General features: G+C 38.4%; 1 protein-coding gene across 1 annotated transcript in view; it reads left to right on the forward strand.

Moving 5' to 3' along the window:
* ppp2r5a (protein phosphatase 2, regulatory subunit B', alpha isoform) overlaps nucleotides 1-18048 on the forward strand; it is a 38563-nt gene extending 20515 nt beyond the window's left edge. The window contains exons 3-13 of the mRNA XM_026923042.3: nucleotides 4812-4913; nucleotides 5362-5454; nucleotides 8691-8821; nucleotides 10184-10243; nucleotides 12548-12656; nucleotides 13566-13619; nucleotides 14450-14500; nucleotides 14924-15043; nucleotides 15247-15374; nucleotides 16309-16410; nucleotides 16952-18048. Of these exons, the coding sequence (XP_026778843.3) occupies nucleotides 4812-4913; nucleotides 5362-5454; nucleotides 8691-8821; nucleotides 10184-10243; nucleotides 12548-12656; nucleotides 13566-13619; nucleotides 14450-14500; nucleotides 14924-15043; nucleotides 15247-15374; nucleotides 16309-16410; nucleotides 16952-17162 (1161 nt within the window). The 3' untranslated portion in view covers nucleotides 17163-18048. The remainder of the gene's footprint in view (nucleotides 1-4811; nucleotides 4914-5361; nucleotides 5455-8690; nucleotides 8822-10183; nucleotides 10244-12547; nucleotides 12657-13565; nucleotides 13620-14449; nucleotides 14501-14923; nucleotides 15044-15246; nucleotides 15375-16308; nucleotides 16411-16951) is intronic.

The following is an 18048-nucleotide window of genomic DNA, read 5'->3' on the forward strand; positions in this document are numbered from 1 at the left end:
TGATTAGCTGTGTATGATTAGCGGATAGTGTTGTTTAGGTTCTGGTTTAGTCTGTAGTATTGCAGTGCTTAGGTTTTGTTTTAGTGTCTGGCTCTTTAGGTTTTGTGGTAAGGTTTTTGTTTTAGTATTAAACTGGTCAGTCAGTCAGTTATAGATTGTCCCAGGGTGAATGGTATCGGTTGTTAATTGGTGCAGATCAACATTTGACATGTAGCATATGTAGACAGTGCAGGTCCACAACTAGAAGAGAAGATTCATATAAATTAAAGTTAAAAAAAAAACAAAAAAAAAAAAACAGTGTAAAATACATTATTTGTAATAGACATTATATGTGATGTACATAAATTATATATAATGGACATGACAATGTGGCACAACATTCTAGTTTCACATTTACATTAGAAGTCTCAATGTTTTTGCATACCTTTGTGATTTGCATGCTCATGTTATTTTCACCCATAATACAACAGTCAGTTGCAGTGCACTAATTTGATTGCTCAGATAGTTCCAAGAGTGCTGATATTTAGTCTAGCACTGGTACATTTCACTGTTTGTATCACTGCACTTGTCTGTTTTCGCTACATAAAATTCCTAATTTCTAGCAATAGTTCATTACATTAAAATCATTGCTACACGTACTACAAGCCGTCAGTGGCATTCAATATAACAGCACTCTTCCTGGTGCAATATTTCTTAAATATACATCCCTAGATTCAGCACAACCTCCGCTAATAAACTATGTAAACATTTGCATTAATTTATTTGGCAAAGAGACAATCCAGTTACAGAGCTGTACACTGGAGGCTTACGGATCCATCAGGGGCTCTCTGGCAGAACTAGGATTTAAACTTTCTGACCACCAGGACAGAACCTTAATTGCTGATCTACCACAAAACTACAATTATAGGAAATATTGGTCCACACACAATGATTGGCTATTGTTTCTGCTACCAGTGCCAAAATATACAACAACATTGCTGAGACCACCCATTATGTGCGCTTTTCTGGCCACAACCTTCAGAATCCCGAAGTTCTGCGATTATAACTCATTAACCTTTTCAAAGCAGGATTTTGAAACTGGATTGAAAAGTCATTGGTGGCATTTTGACTTATGAAAATGAAATGAAAATTTAGGTTATTTAGTTTATTAGGAGTTTTGTTAAATGCTGTACAGGCAAATACATGTGACACCAATTTGGCCACATTTAGTGACAGAATGTACCAGCCTTTATAGCAAAGGCTAGAGATCTAGTTTGCAAGACTGTTCATTATGGTAACAAGAAAGACAGTTAATGCCAACTGAACTATATCCAAAAATGTTCAGTTTATTACAGTAATAATAGGCTATACTGGCCATGCTTAGTGAGTAGGAAGGATAGCCTTCCTCTCTCAGCATGGGTGAGAAATTGGACTGGTGTTTTGTCTTTCTTCTTTAAGCTAATGATGAGTTTAAGAATAAAAGAAAAAGAATCCTTACTGCGATAGCTGACTTTGCATAAAAAGCAGTCAGTCCATATCACATATTAATGGTACAGGTTTTAAAAATGTTAGTGGATTAGAATGGAAAATATGATTGACATGGATTCAATCTTTTAGTCCAGTGTTGCTGTGATACTGATAGGTTTGGTGTGTTCCAAGTAATGACAGAACTCTTACTTTCAAAAACTTTGACATCACCTTTCTCTAGTCTGTGTAATTTCTGTGATCTGACATGTGGACAGTTAACAACAAGGTTGTAGAGGTACCTGTTGTGCCGTAAGACTGACATCCTCAGTTTGCAACCTCTTCACCGACTCTCTTAGCTCAGTGCTACAGTAGTATTAGTGTGTAATCTAAGAGTAGGACTGGGAGACGGCCTAATAAGAGAAGGCCTGGGTGAATGCAGTAGTGGCCTCTACATGAGGTTAAACCTCTGTCAGCCTCCGTCAGGGAGATGAGTGATGACTCATGGGCATTGCTGCCATGTCCTTGGAATAATTACAGCTCAGCATATCAGAAGGTCAGTTCCCAATAGGTATAGGCGTTCAGCCTGGCTAACGTTGCTCAGATGCCAATCCATGAGCCTGTGGACTTAAATCACCCTGAGAAGGTTTTCCTTGTGTCTCAGTTAGAGGGTGGAAAACGTAATGAAAAATTATACTATAGTGGAAGTATTCAGCCAAAAATGTCTTCAAGTGAAAGTAAAACTGTTGCAACTTTTAAACGTACTCAGGTATTAAAAACTAAATGTTAGAACCTGTTAGAAGATTATTATCGTTTTAAAAGTAATATAGTCAAAAAAAAAATTCATTTCTTACTAGCACAAATAATGTTGGAAAATTTGGAAATGCTAAAAAGTAATAGTTTAAGCCATTGTGTCGGAACAAGTGTATTACACAGCTGGAAAAAAAATAGTTTGGAAACCTGCCTTCCAGTCAGGAATGTTTGTTTGTATTTGGATTTGCCTTTTTTCAGTCATTTTGTAGACACGCCCCCAACACCCTTTCACATTCTCATAAATAATTGAGTCGCGTGTTTATAGAGTGGTAACTTGGCTTTCAAGCAGGTGAATGTCTGAGTGCACATGAAAGTGATGTCATGACAGTCCTCGCTAATGGTAACTCTAGTTAGCATGCTAACTCCAGTTGAACGACCATAAGTTTTGGGGGCGGAGCTTTGTGTACATGAGTGGAAATGGGACAGGCTCAATAAGTTTAAAAAAAAAAAAAAAAAAAATCATTCAAATCTAATTCAACTCCTCCCAATTAACCATGAGATTTTTTTTTTTCCCCAAATGCCTTTTTGTCTGAAAACATCATTCAGTCTCTGTAGGTTTGCTGGCCATACGCATGACTAATGATAATAATGATTTTAATCAGAAGTAAAATATCATGTAAATAGGCAGTATTTACTATTAGCTAGAATTTGACTTACTGCCTAGCCATTCTGTATTAGCTACTGGAATCAGTGCTAGTCTAACCTGGCGTTAGCAAGAAAACACAGGCTAACTTAATTGAATATACCCGGTTAATATTAGCAAATAGTAAAACTTACCTCAGCATGTGTTTTCAAATTAGATGGAGTGTGTGCCTTCTAAGGAGGCAAAGACGACGGCTCATTTTATACATGTATTGGTTTACATAAGCATACTGAAACACTGACCTGAAGTAGGGCCAGGTGCTTATCCTTCAGATTACAATTTGGCAAGATACTTGATAGTTTTTTCTATATTAATTGGATGCTAAACTGAAATGATTGGATGCTAAACTGAGCCATTGGACTGATATGAAGCATAGAGTCATTGGCTGGATGAGAGAAGAAGAGATTTCGAGATTTAGTACTTTAAAAGTCCAAATATAAAAGTAAAGAGTAAAAAAATCCATTTTTCTTGGAAATGTAATTAAGTAAGAGTACAAGAATTCAGTTCCAATAATATTCAAGTAAATTATAAATATAAAGATTAAACTGTTAAAATAAGATATCTCACGTGTTTTTTTTTATGTGTCAGTTTCATCATATGGCCCAAATTACACCTGCAAAGTGCGGGAAAAGAGCAGGAGTGTTTATGGGAAGTGAACTGGAACCCACTTGCTTTTAAGTCCAACCAATCTTCTGCCAGAAGATTCCTCACTTTCTCCAGTTCTGACTGTCTGAATGACTTTTTTCTCTTTCTGGATTTGTTTGTCTTGTCTTTTTCTTTCGCTACCCTTGCTCACACACACACACACACAAACACACACACACACACACACACACACACACACACACAGGCACACACGCACAGACAGAGCTGTGTGTTAGAATGTTTTGTGTCAGTTTTCGTTGTCCGGTTGTGTGTACAGATCTCTCAGGTGTAGCCCTCCTGTAATTTGTAGGTGCTAAAAATATGGCATGGTTGTCATGGTGATAACCTTCTTCCTTTAGCATGAGAAACTGAACGAGTAACAGGCTGGTTTGATTCCAGTACGTTTTTATTTCATAGTGTTCAGTAGTAATGGCCTCATGGACAGAGGCTTAATTAAAAGAAGAAAAAAAAAACGAGAAGTCTAAACTTGCACTCAGGCAAAATAACAAACACCACAGACTCTCCTTCATCATTGTTTTACATTATTGTTTAGGCATGTCCTCTACAGTGTTTCCTCAGACATGCATGTTCACGTCACACAGCTCCATGACAGCAGTGTGAGATAATGAATATTTATGAATATAGTTTTGTATAAAACTGACATTTCTGACCCTTCTTATGTAGATGTAGAAGTGATCAGGTTGAGCAGTGGTGTAGGGGTTACTCCCTCACACAATCACTGTCAGTAACCGCTCTATCCTGGTCGGGGTTATGGTGGATCTGAAGCCTATTCCAGGAATAGGTGCGAGGTGGGAATACACCCTGAATGGGATGCCAGTCCATCTCAGGGCACCATGCACACACATTCACACATATATTCACCTGAGCACCTGGGGGAAACTGTAGGGGTTTCTAAACATCTTAATTTAACTGATATTCTCCCATAGTGGCTTATAGAAATAGTCTGGGTGGAGGCGGGGCAGACAAACTGTACAGAGGAGCAGATTGTATTCTACAAAGTGCATATATGGAAAGTAGAGCTGATAGACTGGTGACTCAATAATTGTGCTTTGACTAATTTGTATCTAGTTATATAATCATACAAGTTACTAGTGTTGTAGCAGTATTCAAATAATACAAAAAGACCCTGTGCGATTCAAATGTGTGCTAGAGTTTTAATCACTACCTGGCTTGAGTTGTGAAATATTTTCATGGCATAATGAGCATTATTGGCATCACTAACAAGACTCACCTTGTTTCTTCCTAGATCAGCACCAACTTATTCAGAACTCTGCCTCCGAGTGACAACCCTGATTTCGACCCTGAAGAAGACGAGCCCACACTGGAGGCTTCATGGCCACACATGCAGGTACAACAGCACTGTAAACATGTGTGTGATGCATCAGTAACACTTTTCTGATTACTACCTGTCAGACTGCTAAAGAGTAAGTGAGGAGGGACTTAGCATTCTTAACATGATATATCTTACATGTAGTTTGCATAAATAACTTTTAATATCATGAGCATAGCAAGATACAGTATGGAAAAATAATTTCTGGCAGTTTATATTTATACGTACAGGGCACCAAGTGTTTGAAAAGATGCAGTGGTTTTACGTATGTAGGAGGAAACGAGTCTTAGCCTTTGTTCTGCTGAATTATCATATTATGCTCTAGAAGGTAGTAATTAGCAACAACTAAATTATGAATAAAACCTTTATGAAAGCAGACTGGACACTGATGATGTCACTTCCTGACCCTAATTATGACTTGTGTTTACACTTATTTTTTTGTTTTCACTGTGCTTTATTTTCATAGCTGGTGTACGAGTTTTTCCTTCGTTTCTTAGAAAACCCGGATTTTCAGGCGAGCACAGCCAAACGCTACATCGACCAGAAGTTTGTCCTGCAGGTGTGTGTCTTGTGTGTGTAAAAAGCTTAGTTATCTTAGCTTTAATAAGTTATTATATCTAATAACATCACATCCTGAAGTGTTTTTTTTATTTCTCTTATTCCACAGCAATTTGTCAATAATAACAATTTTTTAATTTATTAAAGAATGGCACATTTTACATTTCATCTGTTTATAGTTACATTTAATGTTGTGGAACATTCACAAAACAGGTTAATTCCTGTTATCACTTACAGTACATTATAACATACTGCTATAAACTGCTCTTATCTCACTGGCACACGTTTTACTGTCCCTTGAGGTTAATGAGAGAAAAAAATAATGCAGCTTATCACACTCTCGGAATTACAGAATTAAAGGTACTGAACTATAGTTGTCACTGGGGTGATACCACCAAGGCTGCAGCTTTCGTGCCTTTAGTATGTAAACACACACACACACACACACACACACACAGTAGACCAGTAGAGCAGCTGTTTAAGGTTGTAAGTTCAAATCCCAATGATGCCACAGCCCTTTGTAGAGCATACCTGTCCTGCCGTGCGTGGTCCATCACAGGTGTCTGTTGGGTCATACATGCAGGTTAGGGTAGAATCCGAATGCTATGACACACCACTAGCAGTAATTTGAGACATGGTGGCTTGAGTGTGTTAACCTGTACGCTCCAGGACTGGTAACGTGGTAGAGTTTAGCGAGTGAGAATTGCATATGAAGTAAATAGTCACTATCACTAAACGCCTAATCATTTCAGTTTTGTAGTAGGAATTATTGATGAACGACAGAACGTGCCACTGTTGAATTCTTAATTCTGATTGGTCAAAAAGTGTTGATTCATTTTCTACAAAAGCAGTTCTGACAATAGTGCAAACTGCAAGGCAAAGCACAGGTTTATATTAATGCACTCGTTCTAATATGTTAATATTTCTATAGTAACAGGGGATGCTCGGCATAATTTAAGGCTAATGGATTACAAAAGGTGCTGTTACATAACAAAGAAAAACATATTGTTTTATGGTGAAGTTTCTTTAAGTTGACATTTATGGAAGGAGTCTCCAGTGTCAGTGCTTTGTAGCAGTCAGAGGTAAAGCTGTAATCTTAGGTTTTCCACCATGGCCCAGTCTTTCAGGACAGAGGACTTTGCGCTTTCTTGTTTCTCACCAACATGACAAGCTGCATTTTTTTTTTGTCTTATTAACTTCAAAAGAGTCAAAAGAGTTATAACATAGGCAATATCAGAAATAAACCTGTTTTGCTGATGTTCCACAACATTAAATGTAGCTGATAATCATTGGCAATGTAATCATTGCTGTGGTATATAAGAGGAATGAAACACTTCACTTCTTCACTGTTGTGCTTAAATCATGTTTTGAATATATCATATAAAATTCTAGTTTATCACTCTTTTTATCCCTCATTATCCATGATTTTATCGGCTCAACTTTTACTTTGCATGTATTTCATGTTTATTATTTTCACCCCTCATACATAAAAAGTGTGCTGCTATTTCTGCCCCTGGATCAATAAACAACAGTTTGAATAACCAAGTCTTGAACATAGCTTTACGTTCAACACACAGTCAGACCCATCCAGCGCTCTTGCATTGTTGTTTGTGTACATATACTGTACGTAGTAAATTGACTCTGCACCTAGATGTGTTTAGTAGAAACTGCTTATATCATGTTACAAACACATGTGGAGAAGACCAGAGTATCCAGATGGAGTTTTGTTACTCTCCTGAGGGATTTCCTCTGCTCGTCTCAAAACTGGATCTTTCCCCTGTGAGAATGCAGGCCTGGCTCGGACAGGGCCGAAAGCTGAAGGTGACGAGCGAGTTTCCATGATGCGAGAGCTTCCCGCCAGAGCTTTAAATAGCACACTAATGTTTACTCTGCAGGAAGAGGAGAGAGAGTAGTGCGGTCAGACAGAGAGGAAGAGAAAGACTGGCTTAGGAAGATTAGCAAAGAGAGTGAGTGTGGAATGGGAAAATCTTTAAAGCCCAATGTTCCACATAACTGCCTCATTTTTTTAGTGCAAGCTGTGACTTTAGGCTTGTATTATTTAAAAGGATTTTTGAACACTACTGTAGCTTGCAGTGATCTTGTTTCATTTGTAGTTAAAGCCCTAGGGAACTTACTGTAAATCCATGATTGCTTTCTAATGAGGTTAATGCTGGTCTTGGTGGCACAACCTACAGTAACCTACACAATTCATAAGAACTTTAAGTATGTTGTTAAAACTTTTCTCGTTTCCACGTAAAGTGAGTGGGACTAATCTGAACACTGATGTCACTCATCCCTCCCACAGAGCACCATGCATTCCTGGTTAATTTGAAGTTTGCTGGTTGTGTAATATGTGTAACACTCAGGATTGGTGTCATACAGACTTTATTATTTTTTTTTTTTTTTTATTTCACCGTATATTCCCTGAGGATAGTATGCACTGTACACAATACATAGTGGCAGTCACCTCTGTAATATTTACATGAACAGAATGTATAGAAAGATTACAGGAGCGATTCAATATTTAGATTGCAGTAATGGATATAAACTCGTATATTCAATCACTCGGGCATGTTCGTAGTGTCATTGAACTAAGGCTACGTTCATATTACAATTCCAGATTGAATCTGTCTATCTTTATGGGTTTACATTCATAGCCGCAAGTGACTCTTATGTGTCTTTAATATGACTGCACCTGTCCCCTAATATGCCCCGCATGCTCACATCAATTTCTTGGGCAAATCTTTCACTACACTACTTTCTGTCAGCATGTTCCTTCCAGTTTTGCTTGAGTCAGTTCCCCAAATATCAGTTAATTCACTAATTTCTCCATCTTTCCACTGAATATGGTCATTTTTGCTGCCTTCCAATGTTCCTTCCGTACAAACACTGATACGGGATTTAGAATCAGCCGTTAATAATGTCTCTGTCATTCCCTCTTCTCCCTTCTTCTCACTTCTCATTTTCTCTCCCACATTTTTTCTATTTTTTCTTTGTCTATTTTTTCTTTGCCTCTCTTGTTCTATCCCTTTCCTTTTCTTCTTCTCTGCAATATTCTCTTCTGTCCTCCTATCTCTTCCTGTCTCTGTATTTCTGCCCCCTAACTTTTTTCTTATTTCCTCCCACGTTCTCTCTGTGCCTTTTAATGTCTCTCCTTCTCTGTGTATCTGTCTCTCTCCCCTACCTTTCTTACTCTTTTATCCTGTCCCCACCCGTTTACCCCCTACTCTGCCTCAGCTGTTGGAGCTGTTTGACACCGAAGACCCCCGGGAGCGAGACTTCCTGAAAACCATCCTGCATCGCATCTATGGAAAATTCTTGGGCCTGCGTGCCTTCATCCGCAAACAAATCAACAACATTTTCTTACGGTAAAGTTACACACTGGGAACACACAAGCATGGCAGCTCCATTACCAAAATATACTGATAGAGAAACAGATGCTGCACCTGTTGTTAACACAACTTGAATTAACGTGGGTTCCTTTTCTAACTAAAATCCAGTGGGGTTCTGTTAGTATCAGCTTATGTGGAGTTAGATTTTATTGGATGGATGGATGGATGGATGGATAGATAGATAGACCTTTATTGTCATTGTAATGCACATGTACAGTACAACGAAATTGGATGGCTGTCCTTAGCCGGTGCAAATAGTGCAAAATAGCTTAAAAATACTGTTAACAATAAATAAATAAATAAATAAATAAATAAATAAATAATGCAACCAAGCTAAAACACTATAAATTATAGATTCCAAAACAAATTGCCAGAAGCCTTAAACTGTGACTGGCATACACAGAGGCCACGCCCTCTTTATTAGGACTGACAGGCACAAGACCATGCCTTGTTCATTAGGACTGACAGGCACAGAGGCCACGCCCCGTTCATTAGGACTGATAGGCAGAGAGGCCACGCCTCCTTTATTATGACTGACAGGCAGAGAGGCCATGCCGCCTTCATTAGGACTGACAGACACAGAGGCCACACCTCTTTTATTAGGACGACTGACAGGCACAGAGGCCACACCTCCTTCATTAGGACTGACAGGCACAGAGGTCAGGTGACTGTGTCTGTTTCTTTTCTTGCCTCTCTCGCTCTCTCTGTCTGTGTGTGTGATGTGTGTATCCTACACTGTGTCCTGCAGTTGTGTGTGTGTTTTTGGATGCACCTACCCTGACCATCTGCTACATTGTTTAAAATAGAAGTGTCTGTTGGAGTGTTCCAGCATTATAAGTGGGCACAGTAAGGTATACTCATTCACCCCTCAGACCAAAATAGATCACCAGAATGACAAAGCCTTGTTTATTTATTTAGGGTTTCCACCATGCTGATGCTCCTTTACCTTCACTGCACGTGCAGAGCTCTCCCTCAGTGCAAAATCCACTTTGAAAATTTTAACCTGCCATGGCCCTTGTTGCTTCAGTCTCTACATAGAAGAGACTGTGAGCATGGAGTGTAAAAAGTGCCCGGTGTTGCACACTTCATATTATAACTGTTGTAGCATGTAATCTAGATGATATTAATCCACTGCATCTCGCTGAGTGAACATATTCACTTAAAGTAGGTCTCGTACACTATTTGAAACCGAATAAGTGACATAGAATACAGCAATCAAAGCTGACAGTGTAGCACAACTGTTGGAATAAGTGCTAATGCAGAGGAACAGTCTGCAGAGTGTGAGTAAATGTAGAAACTGTGATGTGTGTCAGTGCTAAGTGTGTGTTCTCTACTCAGGTTTATCTACGAGACCGAACATTTCAATGGAGTAGCTGAACTTCTGGAGATCCTGGGCAGGTCAGATCATGCTAAAAAATTTCAGCATGCACTTTTTTAGGCATGTGTTGTTGATGTATGATTACAATATACACCTCATATTCAACACACAATATTGGTATTATGTGATTTTTTTTATGTTTGTTTTGGATTACTTATTACAGTACTTATAAAAATAACTAAATCAGAGTAGAGATTTATGTATGATGATGTAAAAATGTCTTCGCAACATATTCAGCATAAAATTAATGTAGTGAAGTTAGGTTGAGGTGTAACATTAGTTTTAGCTGTAAGAAGTTACATGACAGTAAACATAGCAGATAAACTAAATCAGTGGTAAAATCTCTTGTAAAACGAAAATTCAAATTCGAGCTCAAGCCTTTTTTCTGTGATTCCTGAAAAGTGATTGTTCTCCTTTTTTGTGGTGTGGGGCGAAAGCACTCACATGCTGCACAGAGTTCTGAAATATTTGTAAAGATTTTAGTTAATGTTTGAAATTCAGTTCACCTCAGTCATGTGTCTGGTTGAGCCAAGTGAGGCATTCATATTCATGGTAGAAACATTTACACGCATCAAATTATATAACGTGTATTGACATTACTATTATTTTTGGTTTTTTTCTCCACCAAGTCTGTACATCATATACCATCACTACAAAAAAGATCATGGGTAGCTTTGTCAACCCCTTGGAGGGGGTTGTGTTATTTTTGGCTGAGGACCCTAGCAGCTCTCCGATGATTTAAACCCACACACGTCTCTTTGCTGTTACATGTCTACTTTGTGTGCATCACTTCTGGAAAAGAGAAATTTCAGACCAAACAGGTCCTCACATGTTGCCTTTCAGTAGATTTTACTGCATGCTTTAGTTTTTATTTGTTGAATCCCCATTGCCGTTTTAAGGGACATAATAGTACTGGATGCATCAATAGGTTTCACTGATTAATCATTAATGATTTCAGCTTTCATTAATTATTAATGAGGTTTTTTTAAATAATTAATATGTTTAATTTAGTATGAAACAGCAGCCATGGTGAGTACAGTACTAAACACAGTGAACCCCACCGTCATTGGTGCTTATTGATCTAAGATCCCAGTAGAAGTTTTTTATTAGAAGAATCGCTGTTGAGTTTCTTTTTTTTTTTCCCCTCGCAGTCCTTCTGATTTTTCCCCTCACCTTGTGATTCACTTCAGTCAGGACCATAAATCTGAGTACACTACGAAGAATTATTTTCATGTGATTAGTTATGAAAGCAGATTTTTCAAATTACAGGGACATAATGTCTGCCCTCCGTGGCCACTTTATTGGGTACACCTATCTTTTAGTTATACTCTTATGAACAAAAAAACGGTTCCTCTATAATGGAGTTATAGATAGAATTTTTTCTCTTAGGCTGCTTTCACATTTGGCATTTTTCTCAATTGCCAGTGCATGTTTTACATTTAATCCTATGGCAGGAGGAATGTGGCTAACAAGACCAGCAATATGTCCTGCATTTTGTTTTTCTGTTGACCCCTCAACTCTGTGCGTTTCTGAAATGTTTTTGTCTTATAAAAAGCCCTGCCCTGGCTTTTTTGTTGGTTGGGTGGTTTGTTTTCCTCACAGCAGAGCTTCCAAAGTTTGAAAAAGTACAGTGTGAGCTGGGGGCAAGGAAAACAAAAATGGAGAACAGAGTGTCAGAGGAAAAAAAATTGTTAGTGAATGAATATAAGGAAATTTACAAGAAATGTCAGCATATGTAAATAAAAATAACAACCTGGCTCATTTTGGGATAGATTGCACCTGCAGCTCTTGATTTTTTGCCACCAAAGCTATAGTGAATGCAACATTGTCAATGCCAGAGATAAACAGATCATTATTTTATCATAATTACTGATAATAAATCATATCTAGCTTGCAAGCTAGGCTAGTTAATTAGATGATACTAGCTAGAACTGGTTAGAGCTTTATTTTGGTTACAGTGTGTGCATCACAAAAGTCGCAGTGCTTTTTCTGTAAAAATAAAAAAGTATGAAAGTGACATTTTATCAGGTACACCTGCAATACACTTCCTTCTGTAGGTACACAATCACTGCAAATATCAACTATCAATATATAACAGCTTCATAGAAGGATTTCTCACATATCTATCCACTGGATCTCTCTATTTTGATAGATGGTAGTATAAAACTATAAGGCCATCATATTGTGACTTCATGTGACAGCTTTATGAGAAACCTGCAGCTTCCTCAACAAAGATGCTGTTTATCAACAAGCTTCAAAGCCCTAATGAAAAGTGACTCATTTCTCTGTGAAGATGTGTGTAATCACTGTTTCTACTCTCACAGCATCATCAATGGGTTCGCGTTGCCACTGAAGGCTGAACACAAGCAGTTCCTGATGAAGGTGCTCATTCCGATGCACACTGCCAAAACCCTAGCGCTCTTCCACGCACAGGTAAATTCAGAACATTTATTAACAATGTACATGCAGAAAATTATATCTACACACAATATAAAGGAAGCTAATTACATGCTATATTTGTAACAATACTTAAAGTAAGTGCTGTCCAGTCACATCATTGCACTTAATCACCCATTAACTTGGTCACCCTTTGGACTCAGTGCTGGTGTCTTTAGGTTGTGGTTAGACTACATATTCAGAGAAGCATCAGCACTGGACAATTTTTTTCCTAATACACGCTGTTCTGAATTATAAATACAGACTAATGATTTGAATTGTTCTATCTTTAGCCCTGTTTCTTTCTGCTCAGTTTAAAATGGGTACAAATTGGACAACAGCACCACCCAGTGGTATTATTTATATGTTATTATTATTATTATTATTATTATTATTATTATTATTATTATATTATATTTATATTTGAGCAGATGATGACCTATGGATTGGATTCAACATTTTAAAATCAGTATTTTAAAGACATTAAGAATGGCCTATACAGTGTTAGGTATTCAGATGTAGTTTTACAGCTCAAAAATCAAATCATTCCTAACCAGATCTTCTAATAAAGATATGTAATTGTTCTCATTTAAATGTTCTCATGTTGGGTTCCTGAGTTTCTCAGTGCCACAGCCGTCTGTAGCTGGGAATACAAGAAAGCGCAATCAGCCGATCTCACTGGATGGGAGAGATAGCATTACTCTCTCTCCTGTCAGTCAGAGCGACACTAGAAAATCGTGACAATCTGTGAGCTCATGTATGCTCTGTGAGGAGGAAGCATGTGCTAGTGTTCCTCCTCCCTAGTTGTTAGATGTCGTGTGATAGGGGAAAGCTAGTTAGTGGTTAGCTAAAATGCAAAAAAAAAAAATTCTCATGTTGTTGTTGTCTGATGTTTTTCTGTTTCAGTTGGCGTACTGTGTGGTTCAGTTCTTGGAGAAGGACGCCACGCTCACAGAGCCGGTATGACTCAACATCCTATAGATCCTCTATGACTGTGTTTCTCACTGCTGCCCCTGCGTTTTATACCTACACATAGCATTTTAGCCACTTTAATATTAACAACTGTACCCCAAAACTGTACAGCTGAAGATCGTCTGGTCTTTTTGTGATCTTCAGCTGCCCAGTGTCAGTGAGCCTGTTATGCTGTTGGAGCCCGTCTGACTCAACATGCTGTGACATGACATGTCTTGCGTTCTGAGATGCTTTTCTGCTCAGCACGGTTGTAAAGAGTGGTTATTTAAGTTACTGTAGCATGTCGTTTCTGCCTGTAGAATTGCCACTCGATGGACCATTTGCACCATTCTGTCTAAACTCTAGAGACTGTTTTGTGGGAAAATCTCAGAAGCTCAGCAGTTTCTGAAATACTCAAATAAAATAGGACAGCCCAGAGCTGCAGACTAAAGCAGCATGGAGACATTAAGAATATTTTCTGTGCAAGCTGCTAGTATAGAAGATGCTGGTATAGTACAGATGATTTATTAGGACATTCAGTACCTTTAGGCTGGTTCTTCCAGATCTCTTAGTATATGACTAAACCTCATAACAGGCTTGTGTATTCATATTAAAATGGTGATGTAATATATATACTAAAGAAATCTTCTAGAAGAGTAGATAAGTATGTGATTTGAGACACAGCTAGAGTTTGTTCCAGTTTATGGTGGTATTGCACCACATGGAGAGGGAGCATTCGATTCTGAGGACACTCACATCTTCCCCATGCATTCACATAGTTTACATTCAGTATAACACTGTGACCATCACTGCATTTAGCTTTGTTTGTGTCCCTGCAGGTGATCCGGGGGCTTCTGAAATTCTGGCCCAAGACCTGCAGCCAGAAAGAGGTAAAACTGATAACGCCTTAATATGAATGTGTTCAGGAAGTGTGTAGGGAAAAAACAACTCTGTACACTTTTTTTTACAGTTTACTTTATAAAGGTTAACATACTTTAATCAGATGTCACTGTAGGTGAGTAATAGCCAACAGCCAAAAATCCACAAAAAAATCAGAGTTTGACTTTATTTTTATGTTATTTTATGTTGTTCGCTTTCAGACAATCAGAATGTTGCTGTTTTTTAGTGGACTGTGAATCTTTAAATGCAATTATCTTTCCACTTTTGGGTGTAAACAGACTTTAAAATGGTACAAAAAGGGAAATATATTTTAGATAAAGAAAGCCTGCAGTTGTCAGAACTTCATATGCATAAAAGGCTTTTCCAAGCCTCCTAACCAAAGTGTGCTGTGTTTGCTCTGCTTGGGTGTGTAGGTCATGTTCCTGGGCGAAATCGAGGAGATTCTGGACGTCATTGAGCCGACACAGTTTAAGAAGATTCAGGAGCTGCTGTTTAAGCAGATCTCCAAGTGTGTAGCTAGTCCTCATTTTCAGGTACAAACAAACTGAAATGATCTCAACTATAGTCAGTTTCTCATGTTAAACTTTCTGTATGGTAGAAATATCAGCAGGTTTTACAGGCCAGAAATCTGATAAGCTTAGGCTGTAGCTTGACTCTAACATTGAATCCTGAGTATAGTGAATTCTGACTGCTCACTACGTGGAACCTTTAAAAAAAAAGATTCTGTGTTGTGCAGGTAGCAGAACGGTCACTGTACTTCTGGAACAACGAGTACATTTTGAGCCTGATCGAGGAGAATATAGACAAGATCCTGCCCGTCATGTTCAACAGCCTGTACCGCGTCTCTAAAGAGCACTGGAACCAGTAAGTGCTGTCTAGATTACGTACAACATGCGTGTATTGAATATTAGGTGGTGATCTAGATTAAAAATACTTTTCCTTTACATATGCGCAGTGGTTAGCATCACTGCTTCACAGCTCGAAGGTCCCTGGTTCGGTCCTGAGCTCAGGTTCTGTGTGTGTGGGTTTCCTCCAGATTTCCAGTTTCATCCCACCTCCCAGTAGACATCCCAGTAGGTGTATTGGCTATAATAAATTGTCCCGAAGTGTGAATGTGTGTGTGTGTGCATGGCACCCTGCCATGGACTGGTGCCCCATCTGGGTTATATTCCCACCTCACTCTCAGTGTTCCTGGGCTAGGCTCCGGGTCCACTGCAGCCCTGATCAGGATAACGCAGGTACTGAAAGTGAGTGCAGGAAAGTCAGTGCTATTCCACATAAATCCACAAGAGTGCGCTCTGAAATAAAGTAAACCATCCAAAACAGCTCGATGATATTACAATGATTGCAAAAGTAATGTAATTGTAAAAGAGTCTAATTACAATGTTTTTAAACATTTTGCACTCAGTTATGCTTATCAGGTAAGTCTCTTACTTGTACAGTTTGCACTCTTTCTTATTCTTGTTGGTCATCTCTTTTCCAAAGCTCCAAAATCCAAAATAGCCGAAAATAATTGATCAGGATCTTTTCTGCACAGTTCTGTTTATTTGTCATTTTTCTTGCTACAGCCCTAACCTTTAGCAGACAGAAGAAGGAAAACATTCAAAACGTAAATTTCTGTTCATCAAATTCACCCAACATTTACTTTATTTTTTTTTTTAACAGCCCTGTTATATAGTATGTTATCTGTTCTACACTTTCTGTGTTTTTGTTTTTGCTTTCAGAGTCTGAAGTATTAAAGTAAACGTACAGTATACTAACTTTAAATGTCTTTTTCTATCCCCTCCTTATCCTTCAGGACGATTGTAGCACTGGTGTACAATGTGTTGAAAACGCTGATGGAGATGAACAGCAAACTGTTTGATGAGCTCACAGCCTCGTACAAAGCAGACAGACATCGGTGAGAACATGGGAGATGCTCTGCCTTTTTCTTCACTGATTGACACTCCAGTCAGGATTTTGTCTATGTTACTGTATCTACCTGGGTGGAAAAAGTACTGAAATTATATTTAAGTCAAAGTATATATATAAGGTGCCGAAATTTCCTCAAATAAAAAGGGGAGGAATCCAACTAAAAATGCACTCAAGTGAAAGTAAAATCAGTTTTTAATACACCAAAATAATACTTCAGTATAGTTGCAGGTTATAATTACTCAAGTGTTTTCCACCCCTGCTATCTGATCTCAGAGATTATGTTAGGAAGATAAGGAGACAATTTACCAAATGCAGCTGCAGAGCAGTCAGTCTGCTGAAATATGTTTTAATTGCTAGCTTGCTAGCTTAGTGTGCTTTCCTCACACAGTGAATGGTATGCTTTGTTTAGCACACTCCCAGAGGAAAACCTGGCGGTGACATCAGCAGCTTCTCCTAACGTTAACTCAGGTTAAGTTAAGGAACGATGAACTGCCACTGTGTTAACGTTCTCACTCTTACATCCTCAGAGAGAAGAAGAAGGAGCAGGAGAGAGAGGAGCTGTGGAAGAAGCTAGAGGAGCTGAAGATCTCCAAGAGCCAGAACAACAGCCATGGCCTTCTGAACTCAGAGAACAGCAACAATAACAACAACCAATCAGAGGAGCAGAACAGCTCAGTCATCACCGCTACAGACAGCGTCAACACACACACACACAATACTGACCACTGTGCCAAATGACACAGGACCAGCTGTCGGATTGATACCAGCAGCACTCTGTCACAGAGATGTGGACGTTTCAACTGAAAATGCGCTCTATAGATCTACATAGACCAACCTTATCTATAAAAATGAAATATTTTAGTTATGTAAGTCTATTTTTGGATGTTAAGTGCAGTCACGTTATTTCGTATATTAAAACTTCACTCACAGATAGACGTGTGCCGTCATACACCATTATTGTGGACATTACTGCGTTCCATTACTGCAGTTTTGAGCAGTGTTCTTGCTCTAAGATAAATCCTCTTTTATTCAGGATTAGACAGCATTAGGATGGCTGTTTTCTAAATTCTCATAATCTGTACAGAATTCACACCTTTTCTGCACAATTCTGTTCAGCAGATAAGAATTAGAGAATTATGAAAATGCAGTATGGGGACATCCAACTCACACGATCTGATTCAGAGTTTGACAAGAGTTTGACATGTGCAAGAGCACGTTCTTAATGTCACACTGGAGTTCTGACGAGTGTGCATGCTGGTATGTACACACGGGCCTAAAAGAGAGAAAAAGAATTAGTGGTATAATGAGAGCTCAAATTTCATGATATATCAGTGTCAGCTATGTGGGATATTTATAATTCTTCAGTCAGTTAAAAAAGCTCCAAACATGTCCTAGCAATGGTTACACTCTGTTACTGTGTAGTTTTGATATGGTTTTGACCAGGGAGAGTGGATTAATGATGTTGAAATTCATATTGCTGTTTATTGTAAACTGATCTTTGCATAATACTGATGCCAGGTGTTTTCTTGAACCAGACATTTTAAAGGAGCAGTTTGTAATTTTTAGAGTCGTCTCCGAATTGCAAAGAAAATCTAAATAAAGCCTTCTCTTTCCCCACTATAAA

The sequence above is a fragment of the Pangasianodon hypophthalmus genome, chromosome 19 (genome assembly GCF_027358585.1).
Source record: "Pangasianodon hypophthalmus isolate fPanHyp1 chromosome 19, fPanHyp1.pri, whole genome shotgun sequence".
Lineage (NCBI taxonomy): Eukaryota > Metazoa > Chordata > Actinopteri > Siluriformes > Pangasiidae > Pangasianodon > Pangasianodon hypophthalmus.